The 27,701-nt window shown below is 45.3% G+C and overlaps 1 protein-coding gene across 1 annotated transcript in view; it reads left to right on the top strand.

The window, feature by feature from the left end:
• LOC120913352 (cytochrome P450 2H2-like) overlaps positions 1-27,701 on the top strand; it is a 41,838-nt gene that overhangs the window by 1,918 nt on the left and 12,219 nt on the right. Inside the window, exons 3-4 of the mRNA XM_040323228.1 lie at positions 7,299-7,448; positions 25,553-25,713. Coding sequence (XP_040179162.1) covers positions 7,299-7,448; positions 25,553-25,713 — 311 coding nt within the window. The remainder of the gene's footprint in view (positions 1-7,298; positions 7,449-25,552; positions 25,714-27,701) is intronic.

Here is a 27,701-nt window from a genome sequence, read left to right as displayed (position 1 = left end):
TCCTCTTCGTCGGATCCGGCGTCCTTCTGCGGCGTCCTCGCGTCCTCCCCGCTCGTTTCCCGTGCCGAGTTTGAATACTGCGCCGACATATACAGAGCGCAGTACACTCGTGTATTGTCGGGCAGGCTCGGCAACTCTCGCGCTGACGTCCTGTACGTCCAGGACGTGAGCGCGGAAGGAGCCGAGACTGCCCGACTATACCCGAGTGTACTGCGCTCGGTATATGTCGGCGCAGTATTCAAACTCGGCGTGGGAAAGCGGGTATTGGCGTATACCGCGCACCCACGATTTTGCCCTGATTTTCAGGGCAAAAAAGTACGCGGTATACGCCGATAAATACGGTAACCATTTTGTAAACATTTAACATGGAAACACACACAGGGAACCCAAACTCCTATTTCTTTGCTCTGTGTTAGATTATTTTGTTCTTGTGTGGCATAGAGTGGTGGTGTTATTGTGGGAGAAGGGGGACAACATAGGATCAAATACCAAAACACTGATGCTGGTGGGCCCTAAAAGATTTACTTTGGCCAATTACAAAACAAATATCTTGAAAATGGCAGGCAGAGAGTCATCTCCCTGTTCTTGATTATGCAAGAACCTAATGGGTAAAATACACACACAGTTCACTAATTAAGTGGGATTGATTATTAATGGCTGTAGTGCGGAGTGCCTATTAGAAACAGATGCAAAATTATGTGATTTGCTAAAAGTCTTTATTAGGAATGTAGTATATAGACAACACATTTGATGGGATATGGCTGCCCCCTTCTTCGGGGCTTGGTAGAGTCTTGTGATTAGATCCAGACTGTGCATGACTTATTAAATTGACTTGGGACTGAATTCCCATTGACTAGCACTGATTCTGCTAGCCAGGACTAGTCATTGTGAATCCAGTTCATCTTAAGTCAGATTATTATTGTTGGCATTGGACGTATACTACTTTTATAGCTAATAAAGGCTGTTAATGAATCACTTGATGTTCAAACTGTGTTCTTTAGGCACACCTCACTACACAGTCACTAATTATCCATTGGATAGACAACATCCTCATCACTATCAGGAGCTGAACAGCCTAGCACCCAAAAATGGTTCACACATACCACCCTCCCCACAAAGGTATACCTCCTACAAGGTACTTAGAAATTTCCCATCAAGTTAAAGAGCTTTCTTAGGAGAGGATTGTTTTTCTCCAGAGTCATACCTTCAAATGGCTGATCCTCAACAGAGCATCATAGCTGGCATCAATACAGGACAATGTTGGTCCTTGTAGGTTGAACTTAGGGCATCTGACTTATTCTGTAGGGATGATAGCAGTCAAAGCTGGAAAACATATAACTCGTCAAATGTTGGATACACATTGAGGCATAATGCCGCGTACACACGATCATTTTTCAGCATGAAAAAAAACGTTGTTTTTCAGCATGTAGAAAAAACGAATTTTTTTCCAACTTCATCATTAAAACGACGTTGCCCACACACCATCGTTTTAAAAAAATGATCTAGCAAAGCGCGGTGACGTACAACACGTACAACGGCACTATAAAGGGGAAGTTCCATTCGCCTTTGGGCTGCTTTAGCTGATTCCGTGTTAGTAAAAGACGATTCGCGCTTTTTTGTCTGTTACAGCGTGATGAATGTGCTTACTCCATTATGAACGGTAGTTTTACCAGAACGAGCGCTGCCATCTCATAACTTGCTTCTGAGCATGCGCAGGTTTTTAACGTCGTTTTAGCCCACACACGATCATTTTTTACAACCCGAAAAATTACGTAAAAAAATGCAGCATGTTCGAATTTTTTTTTGTCGTTTTTCAGAACCTGAAAAATGATGTGAAGCCCACACACATTTTAAAATTTTTTTTTTAACTTCAATACTTTTTAATGCCGAAAAATTATCGTGTGTACACGCCATAAGTCCTACGAACGGACAATTAAAGTGTTACTAAGCCCAGTAATGAAAATAGTTAATCTGCCCCCCCCCCCCCCACGGTGCCCACAACTTAATATAATTAAAATATTGCCACTATATACCCTTTTGGCTGATGTGTATACCATGCGATAAAATGCACAGTTTCTCCAGTGTTGAGAGTTCAGGTAGGAGGAGATTGCCACTTCAGTCTATATAAACGCCCACATGTGTGATGCCAATATCATGTGACCTGGATAGCTCTGAGAACAAGTAATTATTCTCTCCAGAATAAAAGACACAATTGAGCATGTGCAGGGCGGTTACCCTGCCTGTGTTAGCTGGCTTTCCCCAGATAGACAGTGCAGGAGGGAAGGATCTGTGCCTTTTTACACAAAGCAGAGGATTAACCCCTTAAGTTCCACATTGATTCTAACAAGCATGCTATGCTGCATATACAGTCTGATTTTACGGTTGTGGGTTTAGAAAACACTTGTACTGTTGTGGGTTTAGCAACATTTTAACATCTGCTGCCTGAATTTCTGAAGAGTGTTTTTTTTATGGGCATCTTTAGAATCAATGATTATACTATTAGTTGTATTAGTGTAGTGCTCATCCCTGGCAGAGCCACTGAGAATGATCCAGGTTTCCCTTACCTATTCAAAGGCTGCCAGGCCAAGATACCAGTTCCAAGCACACTTATAAACACAAGCTTGAGCCCCATACACACAAGTGGAATTTCCGCCAGAAAAAGAGTCTGATGTGAGCTTTTCATCGAAAATCACGACCGTGTGTATGCTCCATCAGAGTTTTCCGCCAGCAAAAGTTTGAGAGCAGGTTCTCAATTTTTCCACGGAAAAAATTCCTATCGGAAAACTAATTCGTCTGTATGGAATTCCGATGGGGAAAAAAAACATGCATGTTTGGAAACAATTTGACGCATTCTCGGAAGCATTGAACTTCTTTTTCTCGTCTCATCGTAGTGTTGTACGTCACCGCATTCTTAAGGCTCGAAAGTTCAGAGAACTTTTGTGTGACCGTGTGTATGCAAGCCAAGCTTGAGAGGAATTTCGTCGGAAAAAACATCCAATTTTTTTCAGACGGAAATTCCGCTTGTGTGTTATTAGTGTTGGGGGGGCCCTTTTGTAGTTTTATTGCAGTGCCTTAAATAGGAGAGAGGGGTCAGGAAGCAGGAGAGAAGGATCAGGAAGCAGGATACTCCAAAATGAAAAGCAGGACACATTCTTGAGCAAAAATCCTTTAACAGCAGCCTTTGTTGGAGGCAGTGGGATAGCCAGCTAATCTGAGACTCTGCATGAGCAGTCCCAGTCCTTACAGAAACCTCTTAAGCCCGAAAGTACATGTATGCCTGAAGTCCAAGATCAAGGTCCTACTTTCAATGTTGAAGGACAGCTGTGATCCACCCAGTTTCTATGTGACACTCTTCAGTGAAAGAAGAGACCTTCTCCAGTCCAATATCCTCCAGAAGATATCTTTCAGTCCAAGTTTTTTCAGGCTTTCAGCCAAGCACATGCTGAGTCCTAACAACAGCTCTTCAGAACAGCAGCAGCCCCAGGAGAATGACACTGCTTAACTTGCCTCCCAAACACTTATCTTCTCCCAGCCACCTTCTGGGCATCCATAACTTCAGTGGCTGACCCTCCTACACTATTTATGGAAGCTTCTTCCAGAGGCAGGCAGGAACAATGAGAGCTACCAAGCTTAGGGAAACATGGCCAGACCTAATAAAAAAATACTTTTTCTCCACATAGTACAGCAGAGCCAAAAACAAATTGTAACCTGACTGGGGTGGGGTGCTACAAAAGCACATACATATTATTTAGCACTTTGGAGTACTCTTAGCCTTACCCTGCATAGACATTTTCCAGCCTATGGGCAACAACTTAAGCATCAGCAGACGGACAGTGGACATTACTGGGGCAGGTTATCTCTACAGTTAAGACTTTACACATAGAATCAGTTACCACCAGCACGTGTTTTAATGGAAGTACAATTCACAGCATCTTCTGTAGCATATCTAACCCTTAAGAAATGTATGTGACACTCACTGCCACACCCAGACATGAACTTAACAGAATATTTAAAAAGTAGCTTTCTTCAAAATGGTAATAAGTTCCTTAAAGGGGTTGTAAAGGAAAAACATTTTTTCCCTAAATAGCTTCCTTCACCTTAGTGCAGTCCTCCATCACTTACCTCATCCTTCGATTTTGCTTTAAAATGTCCTTATTTCTTCTGAGAAATGCTCACTTCCTGTTCTTCTGTCTGTAACTCAACACCGTAATGCAAGGTTTTCTTCCTGGTGTGGAGAACGCCTCTTGAGGGGGAAGGGGGCGAGCAGGCAAGTCAGGACACTCTCTACTTTGCAGATAGAGAAAGGAGCTGTGTGTTAGTGGGCGTCCTGACACTCCTGCTCGCCCCCTCAACCCTCAATAGGCTTTTTTCCACACCAGGAAGAAAGCCTTGCATTACGGTGTTGAGTTACTGACAGAAGAACAGAAAGTGAGCATTTCTCAGAAGAAATAAGGACATTTAAAAGCAAAATCGAAGGATGAGGTAAGTGAAGGAGGACTACACTAAGGTAAAGGAAGCTATTTAGAGAAAAAAACTTTTCCCTTTACAACCCCTTTAACTTTGAGTTAGGCTTCATTCAGACACCTGTCCTGGGTGCAGGCTACTCTCATTTTTGTGTCTGCGTGCAGGCAACCCATAGAGGCGGATGCAGACACAGCAGCTTCATGGGCACAGCTGCATGTCAAAATTTGACATGGTAGCAGGAACAGATGCTTGGATTTGATCACAATGTTTGTTCAGATCTGTATACCCACTCCTGCCTACAAGTCAAATTTTGACATTCGGCTACATCCAGCTGTGTCAATGTAGCCACTGCATCTGCATCAACAGCAATAGGGTATCCATTTGATTCCTGGGGCAGATGCAGGCAAAATAACAAAGGAAGACTGAATGCAGGGTGGGTGATGGCGCCTGTCTGAACAAAGTCTTAGAATATTAGAAATTCAGCTTAATGATTTTTAATTATGTTTTAATGAAAGACAAGAAAAATGGTGCAAGAAAATATTGACAGAAAATAAATCACAAAATAGAAAATTAGCAATAGCAAAATAAACTGGGTTAAAAGTTAAAAGCGCCTAAAGTTAAATTTTTGACCACTGCAGAGTAAGTCCAATATGATGTATTAGATGTATCATGAATGTCCCATTTCAATCCCCTATAGTTTCAATGGTAACCGAGAGCTCTAAGCTGCAAAAGCAGCCATTTATTATGGTCCCTAAAGAGGGCAAATACAGAATTAACATAACCAATCAAAAGGCCTGAGAGGTATCCTGAAGGTATATTGAAGTGTTTCATGATTTTCAGTAGACACCCCCTTAATTTAGTTTTTTTATAAATGCATCTATATTTCCATCAGACAAAGTTTTGAAATCTTACAACCAAAATATTATTGTACAGAATGAAATTACAATATGAGAGAAATCAAACACGATAACATTACTATGCATATTTTGTTAAGGAGATATATTGTATTTGTTTAGCCTTCTGTAACCTGGTAATATAGGCTTATTTGGCATTTAACTGATTGTTATATTCTTATTTAACTCATAGCAGGAATCATAAAAACTTTACAGTATACTATTTGGCTCTTGTAGTGTGATCTCAGGTCAAAACCCAGGATTTGCATATGTGCATTTTGTTACAAGACATTATTTACGACAGATGATTTGTGACAAGGCTGCATTAGGAGTTCTCCAGATTCTGCAAAATAATGTTTATGACCCTGCTATACAGTTCCCTGCCTGCCACCTAACTTTCTCAGCTTTTCATCTAACTTTTGGCTGTTTTCTTTCAATTGTGCTATAAACTTAAAGTTTTCTTCTGTCAACTGTATTAAATCCTATGAATGATTAGTGCAGACATTGGATTTCAATTTGATCGTTTTCATCACTAATTACTGTTTATGATAATACTGGAAGTTTTATGATCCCCTACCTAGCACCTAACCTTTCTTGCTTTCTATTAATTGTGCTGGTAATTAGATTGTCTTATTTTGTCAAATGTATTAAATCCCATGAATGCCTAGCACAAACATTAGATTTAAATAATAGCTGACTAAGGAATTGTGGAGAAAAAAGGTTGGCGCTGTGTTTAGTACAATCTCCCCATTCTGTCCACACAGTCTGGGCTTCCGCTGACCTCGTAGGGCCATATTCTTGAAGAAAGTAGGCGGGCGGCGCGTAAGCCATTTACACTCCGCCGCCCCAACCTACAGGAGCAAGTGCTGTATTCCCCAAACACTTGCTCCGTAGTTTGGGGCGGCGGAGTGTAATTGGCCCGGCGTATCCCCGCGTATATCCAAGGGGGCGGTTTCTATTTAAATTAAGCGCGCCCCCGATTCTAACGAACTGCGCATGCGCCGGGCTTAAAATAGCCCAGTGCGCATGCTCCAGTTCTCGGCGTAAAACATCAATGACGCCGACGTGTGCGTCATTGACGTAAAGTCGTATTCAAGAACGACTTAGTAAAACGACGTACCCGACGGGAAAACACGACGCGGACTCGACGCCATACTTAACATGGCCTACGTGGGACTGGCGTAAGGTTACCCCTCATATAGCAGGGGTAACCTTACGCCTACGCAAACGACGTAAGCGACGGTTACGCGACGCAAATTCGTTCGGGAATCGGCGTATCAGGCTCATTTGCATAAACAAATGAGACCTGAACGTAAACGCCTCCTAGCGGCCGGCGGAGTAATTACATTTAAGATCCGACAGTGTAAGTGACTTACACATGTCGGATCTTCAGCGTATCTATGCGAAAATGATTCTAAGAATCACTCGCATAGATACACTGGCCAAAAAAGAGAGATACGATGGAGTATCCTGAGATGCTCCATCGTAACTTTACTCAGAATATGGCCGTAATCATCACATAGAGCCATTATCATAGGTCCTTGTGTCCAAAGGGACTCACAGTCTAATGTCTTGTACGCTCATACACACAGACCTGCTCATGAGAGTTGATTAATCCAAAACATTCTGGATCATGGTCATTTCCATAAAGTATCTCCAAACACAGCAGGTGAATCTTCTTGCTGTTCTTGTCAATGTGGACTCAAAAAAGAGAAAAGTCCCCTTTACCAGAAGCTTTTCACTTAAATTAGTAATATACTGTATTTTCATATAATAGGGGGAAACCCATGCAAAGACAGTGAGAACCCACAAGCTCTGTGCTAATGATGTCCCTGGTAGGAGTCATGCAGAACAGAGGGAGTCAATAGGTTATTGTTTAAAATGTTTGAATTTTATGGTGTGTTTAAGAGCAATATGTATAAAACCTTTTAAAACTTTTAGGGGTCATCATGAGCAATGGAGAAAGATGGAAGACAATGCGTCGGTTTTCCCTGGCAACACTGAGAAATTTTGGGATGGGGAAGAGGAGTGTGGAGGAAAGGATTCAAGAGGAAGCTCGGTGTCTCAGGGACAGATTTATGAAGAGCAAAGGTAGGTGGATATAATGCTGAATTTGCACGATGGTGAACCTAAACCCACTTTTACATGGAATAACTCAACCTATTGATCCAAACTTAACATTTTCTAACACCATCACCAAATATGTTAATGTGAACAGAGTGTGATCTGATGTGGTAATGGGTACTTAGATTATATCTCCTGGCATGTGATGTGTTATAAAAAAAAAACGCTGGGCATTGATGAGAATGGAAAGGGGCATCCTTATAATTTGTAGCTTTCTAGGGATTGACAGTTGCCTCTGAAATTTCAGCAATATACAGTAGTAATTAATTTGCAATGAAAACAAAATCATAACTATAGTAAATTATAGTTGGATTATTATCTACATTGCTGAAGAAAAGTGAAATGGTTTTATTCAAAGATCTGTAAACTGTAAAAAAAAAATAGATAAAAATGTACAGTATACCGTACGTAAATTATGTAGGTTGGTGGGTGGACATGGACACAAACATTTTAAGAATGTCAGTGATAGGTTAGAAGTGTGGGAGCAGCAGACCTATGCAAGTGATCAACCAAAAGCCAAAGCTTTTAACTAAAGAAGCAGGAATACAGGAGCACAGGAGCAAAGACATACTGAAGCCTTGAGTTAGGAGAAGAATAATGTGAAAGACAAGTCATGAAGTGCCTGAATAAACTAAGAGCTGATTGAAATGCTGAGCAAGGATTGGCTGTGTGGCTGCTATAACAATGAGCAGGTAGAATCCATCCACACTTCCCAGTCTTGAGGATTGGAGAAGGCTGCAGTGCAAAGTTAGGGAGATTACATGGTGATATAACTACACAGAGTTGCAGATCACCTTTGCTGCTCTGATAATTCCCTTCCCACAAAGAAATCAAGTAAAATTGCTAATTTTTTACAAATCAGCATTTTAAAAACAATATGACAAAACAAATATGGTTGCTAAAGGAGTAAAGGCTGTCCAAATAACAAAGTGAATTTGGATCTAGCATTTATTAAGCACTTGCCGACCCACTCACAGTAAATATATTGTAAGCAGGCGGCACTGGCAGGCACAGTGCTGTACTGGTACGTCACCAGGCACATAGCGGCACGATCATGTGACCGCTGGATCACAGCTGGTCATGGTGCTCAGTACCTATACAATCATAGAGATCACATGATATTATGTAAGCAAACTGTCATGAATGGCTTTCATTCATGAACAGCTTCTTACTGTTATGATGCTGTGATTGGCCCACAACTATCACATGGTACCTGGTACACTGTACCATGTGACCAGCTGTAGCCAATCACACCATGTCAACAGTAAGTAAGCTGTCATGTATGGAAAGCTGTTCATGACAGTTAAAGTGGAAGTAAACCCATCCATAAAACCAGTATGGTGCCGGAAATGTAACACTGCCATTGGTTGTGCTCTCAACCAAACTGTCAAACCATCCAATGGCTGGTGTTATAACTGATCACATGTGCAGCATCATGGCAGTTGTAGATTAAAGAGAGGCAAAGATGGAAGCTTCCTTGGCTGAAAACGATAGGGGAGTTTACTTACACTTTAAAACTATTGCTTATCAAGTGACTATCACTGTTATAAGCAATAACAGTTTAACCCTTCTGGCGGTATCCCCGAGCGTGACTCGGGGTTGATTTTTTCTACCAAAATCGGTAACCCTGAGTCACGCTCGGGGTAGATATGCAGAGCCTGCAGCGTGCGCTGGCTTACCTTGTCCTGGATCCAGCGGGACCTCGCTCGATTCACACAGCGTCCTCCTGTGCCGACGATCTCCGTTCCCTGCGATGTTACGACGCACGGGAGCGGAGATCGGCGCCAAATTCAAAAAAGTAAACAAACACTATACATACAGTATACTGTAATCTTATAGATTACTGTACTGTATGTAAAAAATACACACCCCCTTGTCCCTAGTGGTCTGCCCAGTGTCCTACATGTTCTTTTATATAATAAAAACCTTTCTTTCTGCCTGAAAACTCTAGATTGTCCATAGCAACCAAAAGTGTCTTTTTATGTCAAAAATGGTTTTAGATCAGCTAGAAAACAGCGATAATAAATTATAATCACTTGCAGAATTGTGCGATTTGTGGGGAAATTCGTCATAAAAAAATAAAAATAATGACAGCAACAATTCTGCAACTGAGCAAATTTCAGTGATTTTGAGTTGATTACATTATTGAATAATTTTTATTTTTATTATATTATTACTTGCTATAATTATTTATAATTATTTATTATATTATAATTTAAAATGTTGTTTTTAAAAAAATGTCATACCCGGGATGCCTATTAGACTCTTGTTTGGTCAGATTTAAGTGAGTTATTCCTAAAAATCACAGGCCTACAGTATAAAACACCAAATTTCCTTGCAAATAATGGTACCGCTTTCAGCATGTTTTTTCAGAAAGAATCATACCGCCAGGGAGGTTAAAAAAAAAATCCCTGATCACCCCCCACTTTGGTGATATTGAACTACTCTGATGAACGATGATGAAATTATTGTTATTATGTTTTTTTTACATTCTGTCACAGTCAGTATCCCTGATCACATTACACCAGGAATATGATGACGCTGTACTGGTGACAGTATGTAAAAAAAAAATGTGAAAGAAAAAAAAAAATGTATTTAATTTCTTATTTTTCCCCAAAAATTTAAAAAATTGCAGCTTCAAAAAACTCACCATGCCTCTTACTAAATACCTTTAACTGTCTACTTTACAAAATGTGGTGATTTGGGGGGTATTTGGATGTCCTGGCATTTTAGGGCCTCGAGAAATTAGCTAGGCTGTAAGTACATTATGATCGATCAATTTTTAAATACATATACCATAGTTTATAGACTAATATACACTGATTTGGGTTATTTTGTTACCAAAGAAATGTAGCAGACTATGGGCCTGATTTACTATGCTCTGTGCGCTGCGCTGGTTCATGCGTTAATTAGTACTCCGGGTGGAGGCTTAATTGGGCGCATGAACCAGCGTAGCAGCCGGCGCATTGAAACTAATATGTAAAGCCGCGCCGAACTCCCTATAGAAGTCTATGGGAGAAATCAAAAGTCTTCATTTTAAAGGCTAATCTGCAAGTTTTGTCCTAAAAAGTGTTTGGGGACCTCAGTCCTGCCCCAGGGAACATGTATCAATGCTTTTTTTATTTTTTAAAACGGACGTTTTTTCGGGAGCAGTGAAATTAATAATTCTTAAAGTGAAACAATAAAAGTGAAATATTCCTTTAAATTTCGTACCTAGGGGGGGTGTAATGTCAGCACGTGAAATAGCGCATTTTTCCCGCACTTAGAACTCCCCCTGCACAAAGTGACATTCAGAAGGAAAAAAGTCATTTAAAAATTCACACGCGGCTATAATGAATTGTCGGCTCTGACAATTCTAAAGGGATTCATTCATAAAACAAACAAAAAAATGTGTAGGGGTTCCCCCAAATTAAATTACCAGGCCCTTCAGGTCTGGAATGGATATTAAGGGGAACCCCGCCGTAAAAACCAAAAAAAAAAAAGACGTGCGGTTCCCGGCAAATATCCATTCCAGACCCTTCAGGTCTGGTGTGGATTTTAAGGGGAACTCCACCCCAAATTGAAAAAAAATGGCGTGGAGTCACCCTAAAAATCCACACCAGACCCTTATCCGAGCACGTTGACCTGGCCGGCCGCAGAAAAGAGGGGGGGACAGAGTGCGGCCCCCCCTCTCTCCTGAACCGCACCAGGCCACATGCCCTCAACATGGGGAGGATGTCCCCATGTTGATGGGGACAAGGGTCTCATCCCCACAACCCTTGCCCGGTGGTTGTGGGGGTATGCGGGCGGGAGGTTTATCAGAATCTGGAAGACCCCTTTAACAAAGGGGACCCCCAGATCCTGACCCCCCCCCTGTGTGAAATGGTAATGGGGTACATTGTACCTCTACCATTTCACCCCAAAAAAAATGTCAAAGTGTTAAAAATGACAAATCTTTTAATAAAATCTTCTTTTCTTCTTTCCTTCGGGTTTCTTCCGCTGCTTCTTTCTTCTCGTCCACATCTTGCCCGACGTGTTCTTCTATCTTCTCCGTCCGTCCTTCAGCCTTCTGGTCCCGCATCTTGCCCGTTGTCTTGTCCTGTCTCCTCCTCGTCCGCATCTTGGGTCTTCTGCGGTGTTCTTCTCGGTCCGCAAGTCCTTCTTGTCCCCGGACCCAGCGTTTGAATTTGATTTGGCCGCCGTTTTCCCGCTCCTGGGACCCGCCCCCCTCTGACGCCACAAGTAAACTCCTTAGAAGGTCATGTGCGTCAGAGGGGGGCGGGGTCGCAGAGCGTCACACAGCGGGGGAATTCAATTTCAATCGCGCCGCCCGGAGAAGAAGTTCCCGCCGTGTCACACTCATGTGACCCCGCCCCCCTCTGACGCACATGACCTTCTAAGGAGTTTACTTGTGGCGTCAGAGGGGGGCGGGTCCCAGGAGCGGGAAAACGGCGGCCAAATCAAATTCAAACGCTGGGTCCGGGGACGAGAAGGCTGGCGGACCGAGAAGAACACCGCAGAAGACCCAAGATGCGGACGAGGAGGAGACAGGACAAGACAACGGGCAAGATGCGGGACCAGAAGGCTGAAGGACGGACGGAGAAGATAGAAGAACACGTCGGGCAAGATGTGGACGAGAAGAAAGAAGCAGCGTAAGAAACCCGAAGGAAAGAAGAAAAGAAGATTTTATTAAAAGATTTGTCAAAAACCGGCTACTGTCATTTTTAACACTTTGACATTTTTTTTGGGGTGAAATGGTAGAGGTACAATGTACCCCATTACCATTTCACATAGGGGGGGGGCCAGGATCTGGGGGTCCCCTTTGTTAAAGGGGTCTTCCAGATTCTGATAAGCCCCCCGCCCGCATACCCCCACAACCACCGGGCAAGGGTTGTGGGGATGAGACCCTTGTCCCCATCAACATGGGGACATCCTCCCCATGTTGAGGGCATGTGGCCTGGTGTGGTTCAGGAGAGGGGGGGGGGGCCGCACTCTGTCCCCCCCTCTTTTCTGCGGCCGGCCAGGTCAACGTGCTCGGATAAGGGTCTGGTGTGGATTTTTAGGGGGACTCCACGCCATTTTTTTTTTCAATTTGGGGTGGAGTTCCCCTTAAAATCCACACCAGACCTGAAGGGTCTGGTATGGATATTTGGGGGGACCCCACGCCATTTTTTTTTTCAATTTGGGGTGGAGTTCCCCTTAAAATCCACACCAGACCTGAAGGGTCTGGTATGGATATTTGGGGGGACCCCACGCCATTTTTTGGGGTTTTTTTTACGGCGGGGTTCCCCTTAATATCCATTCCAGACCTGAAGGGCCTGGTAATTTAATTTGGAGGGACCCCCTTTTTTTTTTTTAATGAGCAATGACTCTATTCTTTATAGCCATGAGTACTTTAACCACTTGCCCACCGGGTTAATTCTGGCACTTCTCTCCTTCATGTGAAAATCACAATTTTTTGGCTAGAAAATTAATCAGAACCCCCAAACATTATATATTTTTTTTAGCAGACATCCTAGGGAATAAAATGGCAGTCATTGCAATACTTTTTGTCACACCGTATTTGCGCAGCGGTCTTACAAGCGCACTTTTTTTGGATAAAAATCACTTTTTTGAATTAAAAAATAAGACAACAATACATTTTGCCCAATTTTTTTATATATTGTGAAAGATAATGTTACGCCGAGTAAAATGATACCCAACATGTCACGCTTAAAAATTGCGCCCGCTCGTGGCATGGCATCAAACTTTTACCCTTTAAAAATCTCGATAGGCGACGTTTTTTAAATTCTACAGGTTGCATTTTTTGAGTTGCAGAGTAGGTCTAGGGCTAGAATTATTGCTCTCACTCTAACGATCGCGGCGATACCTCACTTGTGTGGTTTGAATACCGTTTTCATATGCTACTCGCGTATGCGTTTGCTTCTGTGCGCGAGCTCGTCGGGACGGGGCGCTTTAAATTTTTTTTTTGGGGTTTTCTTATTTATTTTTATTTAGTTTTATAATGTTTTACACTGAAATAAAAAAATAAAAAAAAAATGATCAGTTTTCTTCCTATTACAAGGAATGTAAACATCCCTTGTAATAGGACTAGTGTGTGACAGGTCCTCTTTATGGAGAGAGGCGGGGTCAATAAGGCTGGAAAGCATGGTATTGAAAAAAAAAAAAAAAGTTCTCATGCTTTCAGCTGCAATCATGTTCGTTCACCACAGTGGTGTAGTGTATAGCACTTTGACCTAGCAGCAAAAGAGTCGTTGGTTCGAATCCCGCCCGTGACAGCATCTGCATGGAGTTTGCATGTTCTCCCTGTGCCTGCGTGGGTTTCCTCCCACAATATAAAAACACGCTGTAAATCGGTTCCGGTCTAAATAAGCCCTAATATGCAGTAGTATATTTAGGTTTGGTTCTGCCCTAGGCCTGACTACATATCTGCACCTCCTAATAGAAAAATGACCCACCCCTTCCTGTCAAGGTCACACCCTGTTTTTGTATAACCCCGCCCAGTAATTTTCAGGGGACCCACACACTAGTTCTGGGGGGGCACTGGATTCCCTTAACCACTTCCATACCAGGCACTTACGCACCTTCCCGCCAAGCCAATTTTCAGCTTTCAACACTGTCGCACTTTGAATGGCAATTGCGCGGTCATACAACACTGTACCCAAACAAAATTGGCGTCCTTTTTTCCCCACAAATAGAGCTTTCTTTTGTTGTTATTTGATCACCTCTGCGTTTTTTTTTTTTGCGCAACAACTAAAAAAAGACTGCAAATTTTGAAACAAAAAAAAGTTTTTATTTTTTTAGGTTAATTTTTTTGTAAATAAGTTTTTCTCTTTCAATTACGGGCACTGATATGGCGGCACTGATGGGCACCGATGAGATGGCACTGATGGACATCGATGAGGTAGTACTGACGGCACAGATGAGGTGGCATTGATTGGCGGCGCTGCTATGCGGCACTGATGGGCACTCATAGGCGGCACTGATGGGCACTCATGGGCGGCACAGATGGGCGGCACTTATGGGTGGCACTGATGGATACTTATGGGTGGCACAGGTGGGCACTGATAGGTGGGCACTGTGCATGGATGGGCACTGTGGGGTGGCACTGATGGACACTGTGGGGTGGCACTGATTTTCCCAGTCAGTGCCCATTTGTGGGCACTGATTGGCATCTTTTTTCTTATTTTTTATTGCTTTTTGTTTTTTTGTTCTATATTTTTTTTTTTTTTGCACACCCTGGTGGTCCAGGGTGGGCATCCCTGGTGGTCCAGTGTGGTGATCCGAGGGGGGGCTGCGCTGATAAACAATCAGCGCGAACGCCCCCTGTCAGGAGAGCCGCCGATCGGCTCTCCTATACTCGCGTCTGTCAGACGCGAGTGAGGAAGAGCCATCGATGGCTCTTCCTGTTTACATCGTGATCAGCCGTGATTGGACACGGCTGATCACGTGGTAAAGAGTCTCCGTCTCCGTGAGAGACTCTTTACCGAGATCGGAGATGCAGGGTGTCAGACTGACACCCCGCATCACCGATCGCCGCGCTGCGTGCCCCCACAGGCGCGTGCGGCATGAAATCCTGCAGGACGTCCTGTCAGGATTGTGTAACCACTTCCCGGACGTAAATCGGCCATAGGCTGGGCGGGAAGTGGTTAATTTGCATAGTTTTTCTCTCATTTCCTGTTTGGCTATGGGGCAGGAAGTGAAGGCAAATCTCCCCAATTGGACACAGATAATACAAAATAAACTGACAGGGCCTATAACCCTCCCTCACTCTATCCAAAATTAAAGAAAATAAAACTTGTTGATTATAGTTCTTGTCAGGGGCGGACTGACCATTGAGTCACTCGGGCACTGCCCGAGGGCCCCATGCCACTAGGGGGCCCCATCCGGGTTGCCAGGCTCAGTAAAACCAGGGACAGTATGTAAAAATCTGTGTTTTTTTTAGATCTGTCCCTGATATGTCCGAAAATGACATGCTTTTAATGTGAATATCCCAAGATTTTAGCTGCCCGCCTCTGCACTACCTCCTGGCGTGGTGGTCATCTGTAAGCCAGAGGGGCCCCATAATCTTCTATTGCCCAGGGGCCACATGAGTTGTCAGTCCGCCCCTGGTTCTAGTTTAAGCACAAATTTCATAGAGTTTTATTTAAAGCCCCAAAAAATATAACCATGCCAATAGGCCAGGATAGAGCGTTGCTAATATGTAGGAATGTGTGCGTTAGAGCACCCCACCCAATGTTAACTAAAAAATTATTAATTTGCAAATAAGTATTATCTGCTCATTTTTTGGGGATGTCTGCACCCCTGATAGTGACAACATTTGTGAGGTGTCTTCACCCTTTCTAATTCATTCACTTCCTGTCACATAGCCAAACAGGAAGTGAGGGTAAAACCTTACTAATATCTTTTCTTGGGGACACAGAGATCAAGCTAAATAGTTTCCCATTATGTAAATTGCACTCTAGCATTTTGCTGTGTACACCCCAAATTATTAGGGATCTTGGACTTTGGGGTCCATTGACTTAAAGGCAAATCCACTTTGCACTACAAGTGCAAAGCAAGGAAGAAAGAAAACAAAACAACTTTGCTTCTACAGGATTGGATGTTAAAACCATCAGTGCTTCCTCTCTGATTTTCAGCAACTATGCTTGTACTGCAGAGTGGCTTTGCCTTTACTAAACCCCAAACTAAATAATCATTTGGGGCAGGGATCCTCAAACTACGGCCCTCCAGCTGTTTTAGAACTACACATCCCATGAGGCCTTGTAATGCACTGACATTCACAGACATGACTAGGCATGATGGGAATTGTAGTTCCTGAACAACTGGAGGGCCGTAGTTTGAAGACCCATGATTTGGGGTGTACACAGCAGTGCTGGAGTGCAATTTGCTTAATGGGGACACTAGTTAGATTGACCTGTGTCCCCAAGAAATGACACTGGTAGGGTTTTAACCTCACTTCCTGTTCAGCTGTGTGACAGGAAGTGAAGCCAATTTTAAGAAAAGGGACACAAAGCTCAACACAAAAATAAAAAAACACAAAGCAGGGGTTCTAACACTCACTTGGCTTCCCTCAAACACCCACAATTTGAATAGGATTGCCTTGCGCTAGATTTAAGCACAGTGCTGTAAATCAGCACGTCAAGCCTGTCCACCAATAGCAAACCCCCCCCACAGGCCATGTTTGCAGGTTTTCCTTCATCTTGCACATGTGCTTTAAAATACAGTCTGGACAGCAATTCTTGATAAGAGAAATCCCCAAAACATGTCCTGTCGGGGGTACTTGAGGGCTGAGGACCACTGCAGAATAAATAAAATACTTACCAGTTTTTGTCTTTAAAGTCATGGAGAATAAACATGGCAAACATTTCATGATTACACACCAGGAAAGAAGCTTAGACAAAAATCACACATAATTTGTTAGGCCCAAACCTAGTTCAGCTGCAGCTGTCAACATATGTAGCATGAAAAAGTAACAAAAGACAAACTTAACAATTTTAAAGTAATTTTTATTGGTCAACAAAACAAGGAAAGCAAAAAAAGACAAACAAACAAAAATACATTTCAAAATTCTAAAGAACCATAGCTTTACACATTTTTCATAAAATAAGGCCACATAGACAAATACATCAAAGTGAACATCATTTAAAAATAAACCAAAACCATTGGCAAAATAAAACAAAACCCATGCAACAAACCACATTTGTGTTTAGCAACAGCATTTCTGCCAGCCTGCCCCTTCTGAGGGCAGATCGATCCAAGCTTTTTATAACAGTGCTAGTAATGAAGCAATTGAAATCACATGAACAAATTGCAGTCTCTAGTTTGGGTGAGCTTGTAATTGGGCACACCTGCAATTAATCCAAACCACGCTCTATGAGCATCCAATGAGTGTTTTTCACCTTTTAAAAAGAAAGGATATTTTTTTTCTAAGTGTTTGAGCATGCTCAGTTCATCACACATGTAGGAACCAAGCTGCAATGGAATGAGAGCTTTTTTTTTTGGTTTCCCCTGATCTGATGCTTTCCAGCCTGAAGGGGAGGTGTTAAAGACAGAAGTAAACACGCACATTTAATAATCTATTTGTGTGAAAAAAAAGGTTGCCAATTTTGTTTGGGAGCCACGTCGCACGACTGCGCAATTGTCAGTTAAAGCGACGCCGTGCCGAATCACAAAAACTTGCCCGGTCATTGACCAGAAATATGGTCCGGGCTCAAGTGGTTAAAAATTAACAAAACACAAAAGTGAGCCCAATTTTTGGGGATAATGTGAAAGATGATGTTACACTGAGTAAATAGATACCTTACATGTCACGCTTTACTATTGGAAACACTCCTGCAATGGGGCTAAAATGAATTCCGTGAATATCCCCATAGGCGACCTTTTTCTTTTTTTTCCAGGTTACCAGTTTATAGTTACAAAGAAGGTCTAGTGGTAAAAGTATTGCTCTCGCTCTAACGCACGCGTCAATACCTCACATGTGTGGTTTGAACGATGTTTATATATGTGGGCGGGACTTGCGTAAGTCCCGCCCACATATGTAAAAATTATTTTTACTTTTTGCTATAATAAATATCCCCAAAAATATATATTCAAAAAACTAAAAAACCCCTCAGTTTAGGCCGATACGTATTCTACATCTTTTTGGTTCCAAAAAATCGCAAATAGCGTTTAGTGTTTGGTTTTTGCAAAAGTTATAGCGTCTACAAATTTTTTTTTTTGTTGTTTTAACTAGTTATTGGGGCGATCAGCGATTTTTATCGGTACTGCGACATTATGACGGACACATCGAACAGTTTTTTGGAACCATTGGCATTTTTCTAGCGATCAGTGCTGTAAAAAATGCATTGCTTACTCAAAAAATGCCACTGGCAGGGAAGGGGTTAACACTAGGTGCGAGGGAGGGGTTAAATATGTTCCCTGGGTGTGTTCTAACTGTAGGGGGGGGGGACTGACATGTGTAAATGACAGATCGCTGTTCATGAAGGGGAACTCCAGACCCCCCCAAAAAAAAATAAGGTGGGTTCCCTCCAGGTGCATACCAGGCTCTTAGGCTTGGTCTGGAACATAAGGGGTTAAACCCGCGCAAAAAAAAATAGCGTGGGGGTCCCCCCCAAGATCCAAACCAAGCCCTTATCCCAGGCACGCAGTCTGGTCAGACAGGAATGGGGGTGGGGACGAGCGAGCGCCCCCCTCCCTCCTGAGCCATACCAGACCACATGCCCTCAACATGGGGGAGTGTGTGCTGTGGGGGAGGGGGGCACTGCCCCCCCACCCCAAAGCACTCTTGCCCCCATGTCGATAGGGACAAGAGCCTCTTCCCGACAACCCTGGCCGTTGGTTGTCGGGGTATGCGGGCGGAGAGCTTATCAGAATCTGAGAGACCCCTTTAATAAAGGGGTCCCCAGATTCCGGCCCCCCACCCTATGTGAATGAGTATGGGGTACATCGTACCTCTACCCATTCACATGGGGGAAATGTGAATGGGAAATGTGAATGCTTCTCTTCCATTCGATGTTGACACGACGAGGTTCCGCGCTGACATGCCGTGTCAGCAGCGGGCATGGACTTATATAGGGTAATGCCACCATGTGACCTCAACCCATGTGACATCACATTCCCTGGGCATGATGGGAATGTGATGTCACATGGGTTGAGGTCACATGGTGGCATTGCCCTATATAAGTCCATGCCCACTGCTCAGACGGCATTCCAGCGCCGGACCTCGTCGTGTCAACATCCAATGGAAGAGAAGCAAGAAGACAGCGGAGACAAGCCCTGGGCTCCCGGAGGAGACAGGCAGAAGAAGGAAGAGAGAAGAAAGAAGACGGAAGAAAGCCCTGGCTCCGCGGGGGAGCCAGGCAGAAGAGGGAGCAGAGAAGACAGAAGAGAAAAGACCGGGGAGTTGGCGCACCCCCGGCAGAAGACCAGGAAGACCGGAACCCTGGCGGAAGGCACCGGAAAGACCGGGGGATAGGCGCCATCCCCTGGCAGAAGACCCCGAAGTCCGGATGCCCCTCCCTAATGAAAAAGAGCTTAAATGGGGTGGGGGCATCCGGCGGAAGGCTCCGGAGAGGACCGAGGGATGGCGCCCTCCCCCGGCAGAAATCACCGAAGCCCAGGGTCCCGGCGGAAGATCGGGAGAGAAGAAACCCCCCCTTCTAAGAGAGCTAAAGAAGAAAGGGGGGGCTCCGGAGCAGATTAATAAAATATTTTATTCTGTGTGGTGTGTTTTATTTTACTTTACATTTCCCCCATGTGAATGGGTAGAGGTACGATGTACCCCATACTCATTCACATAGGGTGGGGGGCCGGCATCTGGGGGCCCCCTTATTAAAGGGAGCTCGCAGATTCCGATTAGCCCCGCCCGCATACCCCGACAACCAATGGCAAGGGTTGTCGGGAAGAGGCTCTTGTCCCTATCGACATGGGGGCAAGAGTGCTGTGGGGTGGGGGGCAGTGCCCCCCTCCCCCACAGCACACACTCCCCCATGTTGAGGGCATGCGGTCTGGTACGGCTCAGGAGGGGGGGGGGGCGCTCGCTCGTCCCCGCCCCCATTCCTGTCCGGGCCAGACTGCATGCTTGGGATGAGGGCTTGGTTTGGATCTGGGGGGGACCCCCGCGCCAAATCGGCGCGGGTTTAACCCCTCACGTTCCGGACCAAGCCTAAGAGCCTAATGTATCCCTGGAGGGGGACCCGCGCCGATTTCAAGTTTGAAATTTGGCGCGGAGTTCCCCTTCAGGGCTGAAAACAGCTCGGAGATTCCCGTGCGCCGCGTCACGCAGCGCAATCACGGGTACGCCGCTTGGTATTTACCAAGATTTTCACGGCGTACTGACAAGGCGCACGGAAATCCCTGACTTTTCTCTCTGCGCATGCCCAGTATGCAAATGAACCTCCCGAGGTTCAGGCGCACTGTGCAAGCGTACGGGGATCTGTTTTCAAAAAACACTTTCCCTTTCAATTCGGCCCGCCAAACACTTTAAAACACATGTCACTTCACTTCCCCTGCATCCCCCCACCTCCCCCCCTAATAAACTCCCGCCCAAACCCCCGCAATTTACAGTTTAATGTGCCGTGCGCCAGGTCTGTACTGGTGCACAATGCACCCTCTCCTGGGCGCACGGAGCACATTAGTAACTAGGGAAATACACTGCACTAGCAGCGTATTTCTTTAGTAAATGGCCAAACGGCTGCTATTCCTGCTTTTACTCCATGAGTCATGGAGTAAAGGCTTGGTAAATCAGGCCCTATATGTTGGCCTACATTTATGAAGAAAGAATATTTGTTTCCAAGATTTGACCACAGAAACCAAGAAAAACTTTTTTTTTTTCCCAAAAGCCTTTGGTATTTTTCATTAATATAGCAAAAATAAAATAAAAACAGTGGTGATGAATTACCACCCAAATAAAGCTCTATTTGTATGAAAAAAATTATATAAATATAATTTTGGTACAGTGTTGCATGACCTAGCAATTGCCAGTTGAAGTAGCACAGTGCTGAATAGCAAAACATGCCCTTGTCATGAAGGGGGTAACGGTGGTTAAGCGAACTGAAAATAAATTTTGCAAAGTAAACATGCTCTACTTCAGTAAATCAGCCCCACCTGATGTGTAATCTCTTAGGGCCAAATCCACAGCCAGCGGCGCAAAATAAGTTTTTACTAACTTATGTCATTTAAGTTACGGCGCCCTAAGTTGGTGTCGTAATTGCCGTATCCACAGCGCATTTGCGCCCAAAAGTGCGCCTGCCGTAACGTAAATACAGAGGCGTAAGGCGGGGTTATGGCAAGTGGGAAGGAAGTGGGCGTGCTTCATTGTAATGAGCCGTGACCCCATGCAAATGAAGGTCCGGCCGTACTGCGCATGCGCGCACGAATCTGCTGCTCACTGCGCATGTGCAGAACTTTGCTTGGCGCAATCAGTGAGATAGGTAAAAGGCCAAGTGTACTTAGTTTGAGGATCGCACTGTGCTTAACTAGCTCCAGTCAAACACACTTCATTTGCAAAAGTATTTCCCTGTGTTCCCTTCCATGAGCAATTTGCTTCTGCTCTTAGTTTGTCAGTGTTTGTTGGTAAGTTGTGTTTGATAGAGAAGTGTTGGAGGAGTAGTAGATAGTAGTTGTTGTTTGTTTGTGATAAGTGTAATTTTTGTTTGATTGTTTTTGGTAATTTTTTTTTGTTCTGCTTGGATTTTGTGTTTGGTTTTTGTGTGTTTGTATTTGACTTTGTAGTAGCTGTCTGCTTGTGTGTGTATTTTTGTGTGTTTGTCCTGTTTGGCTTCTTGTTGCTGGGTGGTGTCTGTGATGGCCCCCAAACGCAGGAAGCTGAATTTTTCACATGTTGAAAAGCAAATCCTAGCCAGGTATGTCATACAATATGGAAGATATCTACATGGGCCTGATAGCCGGAACACCTCCCCGGCCCAAAGGAAGAGGATATATGCCAAAATCACAGATCACATAAATGCGGCGGGGGGAGGGGAGACGAGGACCCCCGCTGGCATTAAGAAAAAGATCAATGATCTGAGGAGCGTGGTCCGCAATAAGGTGGCCAAGCTCACTGCGCATAGGAGGGGCACTGGAGGAGGGGGACCATGCCCCATCCGGCTGACTGAGGAGGAATGGGCAGTGGCCCGGTGTTTCGAGCCAGAGCAGGTGGTGGGCCTGCCTGGTTATCAGTCTGATGTTCCTGTGAGGCCAGGTAAGGTTTTTTTTTTGTTTTTTTGGTGATTAGCATGTGTGGGTGGGGGAAGGGAACATGTGGCAAGTGTGTGGATCCTCAAACCTGTGATTGTTTGGTGTCTTCCACAGATGACCAGGAGATTGCTGGGCCATCAGGCCAGGCTGCTGCACCACCCCAAAGACAGGAGGCTGCTGAGGAGTCCCCAGGGGAGGGGAGTGGCCAAACCTCCCCTCATGAGGAGGCTGAGGGGGAGGAGGATGAGGGGGAGGAGGATGAGGGGGAGGAGGAAGAAGATCTCCAGATTGGCCGGGAAATCATTATTGCCACAGATCTGATGACCTTTGATGATACCCTTGAGGCTAGCCTTGAGGCTCCCCTTGAGGCTACCCCAGAGGCTCCCCTTGAGGCTCCCCTTGAGGCTACCCCAGAGGATCCCCCAGAGGCTGGCACCAGTCAGGCCACCATCAGGGGTAGCCCCTCCCACTCCTCCCACAACATGCCGCAACCCACAAGGGTCACTCTATCCCCTCCTACCTGGCCACAAGCCTCAGGGGCAGGCAGGATGGCGACCCAGGACACCAGGGTGGGGTCTGAGCATATGCCGGCCAGTCTGCTGAGGGACAATGCCAAGCAGACCCGCAGTCTGGGTGACATCAAAAAAACTATGGCCAAGATGGAGCACAGCCTGGATGTAATGAGGGAGTCACTCAGTGATGTGGCCACCAATTCATTGGGTGTCATCACCTGTTTGTGGTCCCTGCATACCGCCACAACAGGCGTGGGCCAGGAGGTGACTGCCCTCACCCGGGCTGTGCAGGACAACACCCGGGCTGTGCAGAAGAACACCCGGGCTGGCCAGGCCAATACGGCTGCCATCACTGCCTGCCTGACCAGGATAGCAGTGGCCTTGGAGGGCAGGCCAGCCGGAGGTCAGACACCAGGGGAGGCTCCTCCCTCCCCTGTTCCCCCCCCCAATGAAGATACTCCCTCCCCTGCTCCCCCCCCCAATGAAGATACTCCCTCCCCTGCTCCCCCCCCCAATGAAGATACTCCCTCCCCTGCTCCCCCCCCCCGTGAAGATCCTCCAGGTGGCCGTGCCCGTGGCCGTGCCCGTGCCCGTGCCCCTGCCCGTGGGCAGCCTAGACGGAGCACTCGCCGCCGGACTTAAATACCAGGGGTACTTTTTTTTTTGGATTTTTTGATTTAAAACTTTTGGTTATTATACTGTACTTATGATTTGCTTTATGTGTGTGAATGATGTGTGAATGTGGGGGGGTGGCATTCCTGACAAAATAAGGGTGTCCCCCTCAGTTTTGGTGGAGAAGGGATCCCCAGGACCAGGGAAAAGTCATCCTAGGTTCCTGAATGGTGTATGAATGCACAGTGACATAATTGGAGCCGTGGCGGGGCGTTACTGCTCCCAAGTACCAAAGGGGGGGGGGGGGGGTACTTGGATCTAATCCAATTCGATGTGCATGTGATGTGTTTGTGCTAGGGACCACAGTGGTGTGCATTCATGCATTCTCATTGTGACATAAATCATGTGCGTTTCCAGAGACAAAAACATTCTCAATGTGTCATTAAACATGTGCGTTTACTGTGCAAAGCAACATTCTCATTGTCACATAATTCATGTGCGTTTGCAGTGAAAACAAATAATAACATTGTCACATAATTCATGTGCGTTTGCATCGGAAAAAAAAAATAACATTGTGACATTTTTTCTGGCCATTTACTGAGAAAATATGCCTTCTGCCAGGCGTCTCCTGGCTACTGTGCCCTCAGTAGACCGGGTAGAGTGGGCTAGGGGGGGATTGCCTGGGTGGGGGGTCAGGTCAGCACGCAAGTTAATCTCCAGTCCCCTTCTCGTTGCAAAGTTATGAAGAATGCAACAAGCCCCTATTATTTGGCACACAAAGTCTGGGGAATACAGCAGTGTACCCCCTGTCTTGTCCAGGCATCTGAAGCGGGACTTCAGCAGGCCAAAAGTACGCTCCACTACTGCCCGGGTGCGAATATGAGCCTCGTTGTAGCGTTGCTCTCCTGGGGTTTGGGGGTTCCGGAATGGGGTCATCATGTGAGGGCCCAGGGCATATCCAGAGTCACCTGGAAGGCAAAAGACAGGAGGATATTAGTCATGCATGTGCCCCATGTGATGTCTGCATCATGGGGGGGGACATACCTGACACACATGTCACTCACCAACCAGCCAGCTGTCTCCATACACGTTCTGCTCCAATTCACGTGCTATGTTGGTCTGCCTAAAGATGTAGCTGTCATGGCACGAACCTGGAAATTTGGCACAGACATGCCAGATGAGGCCATGGGCATCCACGATTACCTGGACATTGATTGAATGCCAGTTTTTTCGATTCCTGAACAGGTGCTCTGTATCATGGGGGGGCTGTAGTGCCACATGGGTACAGTCAATGGCCCCGATGGTCCGTGGGAATCGTGCAATCTGATAGAAATCAGCCATGCTCTTCATTCGCTGGTCCTCCTGGGTGGGCTTTTCAAATTGACTGCCCATGCGTCTCAGTATTGCAGGGACAACCTGGTGCACACACCTGCTCATCGAGGACTGTACCATCCCAGCCAGACCTCCACATGTTCTCTGAAAAGACCCAGTGGCCAGAAAATGCAGGGTGGCCATAACTTTAATATGAGCTGGCAGGGCATGGGATCGTTGGGTTGGGGTGTTCAGATCATCCTGCAGGATCCTGGTTAAGTCCAGGATGGCTTCCTGGTTTAATCTGAAGTGGCCAATGACCTCAGACGCAGTCATGCCAAAGAGATCTTGGCGTGGCCGGTAGATCCTCTCCTGTGCCCTCCTCCTCCTCCTCTGTGCCCTCCTCCTTCTCTGCGCCTGTAAAGTGGCGAGTGCCGTTATTATCATTGATGGCCCAGGCATTTTGGCAGTCACAATGAAGTGTTGGCAGCTCTTCCGAAATCGTGTTGCTTCAACAGACCTTTACAGGGCTGGTGTAAAATTAGGGCTGCTTTTATAAAGTCTAATTTTGCTCCAGAAAACTAACAGGTGCGCACAGGGCGTTATCTACGGCGCACAGGGCGTAATCTACGGCGCACACACTTAATTTTGAGGATCGCCCTATCTCCCTCATTTGCATCTTTGCCTATCAAATAAAGCGGCGTGACTAGCGTAATTTGCGTCAGAGGATGCGCCAGAGTAATTATTTTAAGTAGGACGTAAAAACCGGATTTTTCGTTTTGAGGATCGGGCGCAAAGATACGCACGGAGTAAAATTAGAAATCTCGAGTTAAGTCGGCGCATCTGCTTTGTGGATTTGCCCCTTAGTATTTACCCAAGGTCACATAGACTTTTCTAAATTGTAGATATTGATTTTGTATATGAAAATGCTGAATGGTTCTGTTTGTGTAATAACAGATAAACCAATAAACCCGACTCATCTGCTACTACTGGCTACCTCCAATGTCATCTGCTCCATTGTATTTGGTGAAAGATTTGACTACGAAGATGAAAAGTTCATGACCCTTTTGAAACTTCTTCTAGAATTTGTGACCCTGGTGAACTCCCGATTAGGCCAGGTAAATATATATATATATTTAGTATGATTGTATGTGTATAAACACTACACTTTTTTTTAAAGCAATGCCATATTATATAAATGTAAGAGAAACATAAAAAAATATATGGTGTACCTTGATGTGGAAATTAAACCCAGGTTCCTAGTGCTGCAAACTCTCTGGGGTAGATCCACGTACAACGGTGCATTATTGCGCCGGGCGTAGCGTATCTAAGATACACTACGCCGCTGTAACTTACTTTTTTTGTTTAGAATCCTCAACGAATTTGCGCTGTAAGTTACGGTGGCGTAGTGTATCTCTTGCGGCGTAAGGGCGCAGAATTCAAATGGATGTAATGGGGGCGTGTTTTATGTAATTACGTCGTGACCCGACGTAAACAACGTTTTTTTTTAACTGCGCATGCGCCGTCCCTGGGGGTATCCCAGTGCGCATGCTCGAAATTTAACCGGAACAAGCCAGTGCTTACGACGGTGACGTCATTCTACGCAAATTCCTATTCGCGAAACGACTTACGCAAACAACGTAAAAATTTCAAATTTCTAGGCGGGAAGGACGGCTATACCTAACATTGAGTACGCCTCAGAATAGCAGCTTTAACTATACGCCGAAAAAAGCCGAACGAAAACGACGTAAAAAAATGCGCCGGGCCGACGTACGTTCGTGGATCACCGTAACTAGCTAATTTGCATACTCAACGCGAATTTCGACGGGAACGCCACCTAGCGGCCGCCGAAAAATTGCAGCTTAGATCCGACAGCGTACTAAGACGTACGCCTGTCGGATTGATCCCAGATGCCATCGTATCTTGTTTTGTGGATACAAAACAAAGATACGACGCGGGAAATTAAAAATTACGCCGGCGTATCAGTAGATACGCCGGCGTAATCCTTTTGTGGATCTGCCCCTCCGTGCTTCAATGAGTTCCTCATTTACACTTTAACCACTTCCATACCAGGCACTTACGCACCTTCCTGCCCAAGCCAATTTTCAGCTTTCAGCGCTGTCGCAATTTGAATGACAATTGCGCGGTCATGCTACACTGTACCCAAATGACATTTTTATCATTTAGTTCCCACAAATAGAGCTTTCTTTTGGTGGCATTTGATCACCTTTGCGATTTTTATTTCTAGCGCTACAACTAAAAAAAGACCGAAAATTTTTAAAAAAATGAAGTTTTTATTTTTTTCTGTAATTTTTTTTGTAAATAAGTAAGTTTTCTTATTCAGTTATGGGCACCAATGAGGTGGCACTGATGGGCACCGATGAGGTGGCACTGATGGGCATCGTTAGGCGGCACTGATGGGCACTGATAGGCGGCGCTGGTATGCTGCACTGATGGGCATTCATAGGCGGCACTGATGGGCACTCATAGGCGGCACTGATGGGCACTTATAGGCGGCACTGATGGGCACTCATGGGTGGCACTTATGGGTGGCACTGATGGGTACTTATGGGTGGCACAGATGGGCACTGATAGGTGGGCACTGGGCATAGATGGGCACTAAGAGGTGGCACTGATGGACACTGGGTTGGACTGATGTACACTGAGGGGTGGCACTGATGGCATTGCTGGGCACCATTTCAGCCAGTGCCCATGTTGCCAGTCAGTGCCCATTTGTGGGCACTGATTGGCATCGATTGTGTTATTTTTTTTTATTATTGGTGTTTTTTTTTTTTTGTACTGGGGGGCACTCCCTGGTGGTCCAGTGTTGGCATCCGAGGGGGGGCTGCGCTGATAAACAATCAGAGATGCAGGGTGTCAGACTGACACCCTGCATCACAGATCGCCGCGCTGCGCTCCCCCACGGGCATGCGCCGGCATGAAATCCTGCAGGACGTCAATAGACGTCCAGTCAGGATTTCACAACCACTTCCCGGACGTCAATTGTCTATTGACCAGGCGGGAAGTTGTTAAGGCAAAAATCTACTGAAGTGTGCCAGTCCTAAAATATGGTGGCTGCATTCATTTTCCCTTTCTAATCTAAGAA

Source organism: Rana temporaria, chromosome 9 (assembly GCF_905171775.1).
Source record: "Rana temporaria chromosome 9, aRanTem1.1, whole genome shotgun sequence".
NCBI classification, from domain to species: domain Eukaryota; kingdom Metazoa; phylum Chordata; class Amphibia; order Anura; family Ranidae; genus Rana; species Rana temporaria.
This window is presented reverse-complemented; position numbering and strand designations above follow the sequence as displayed.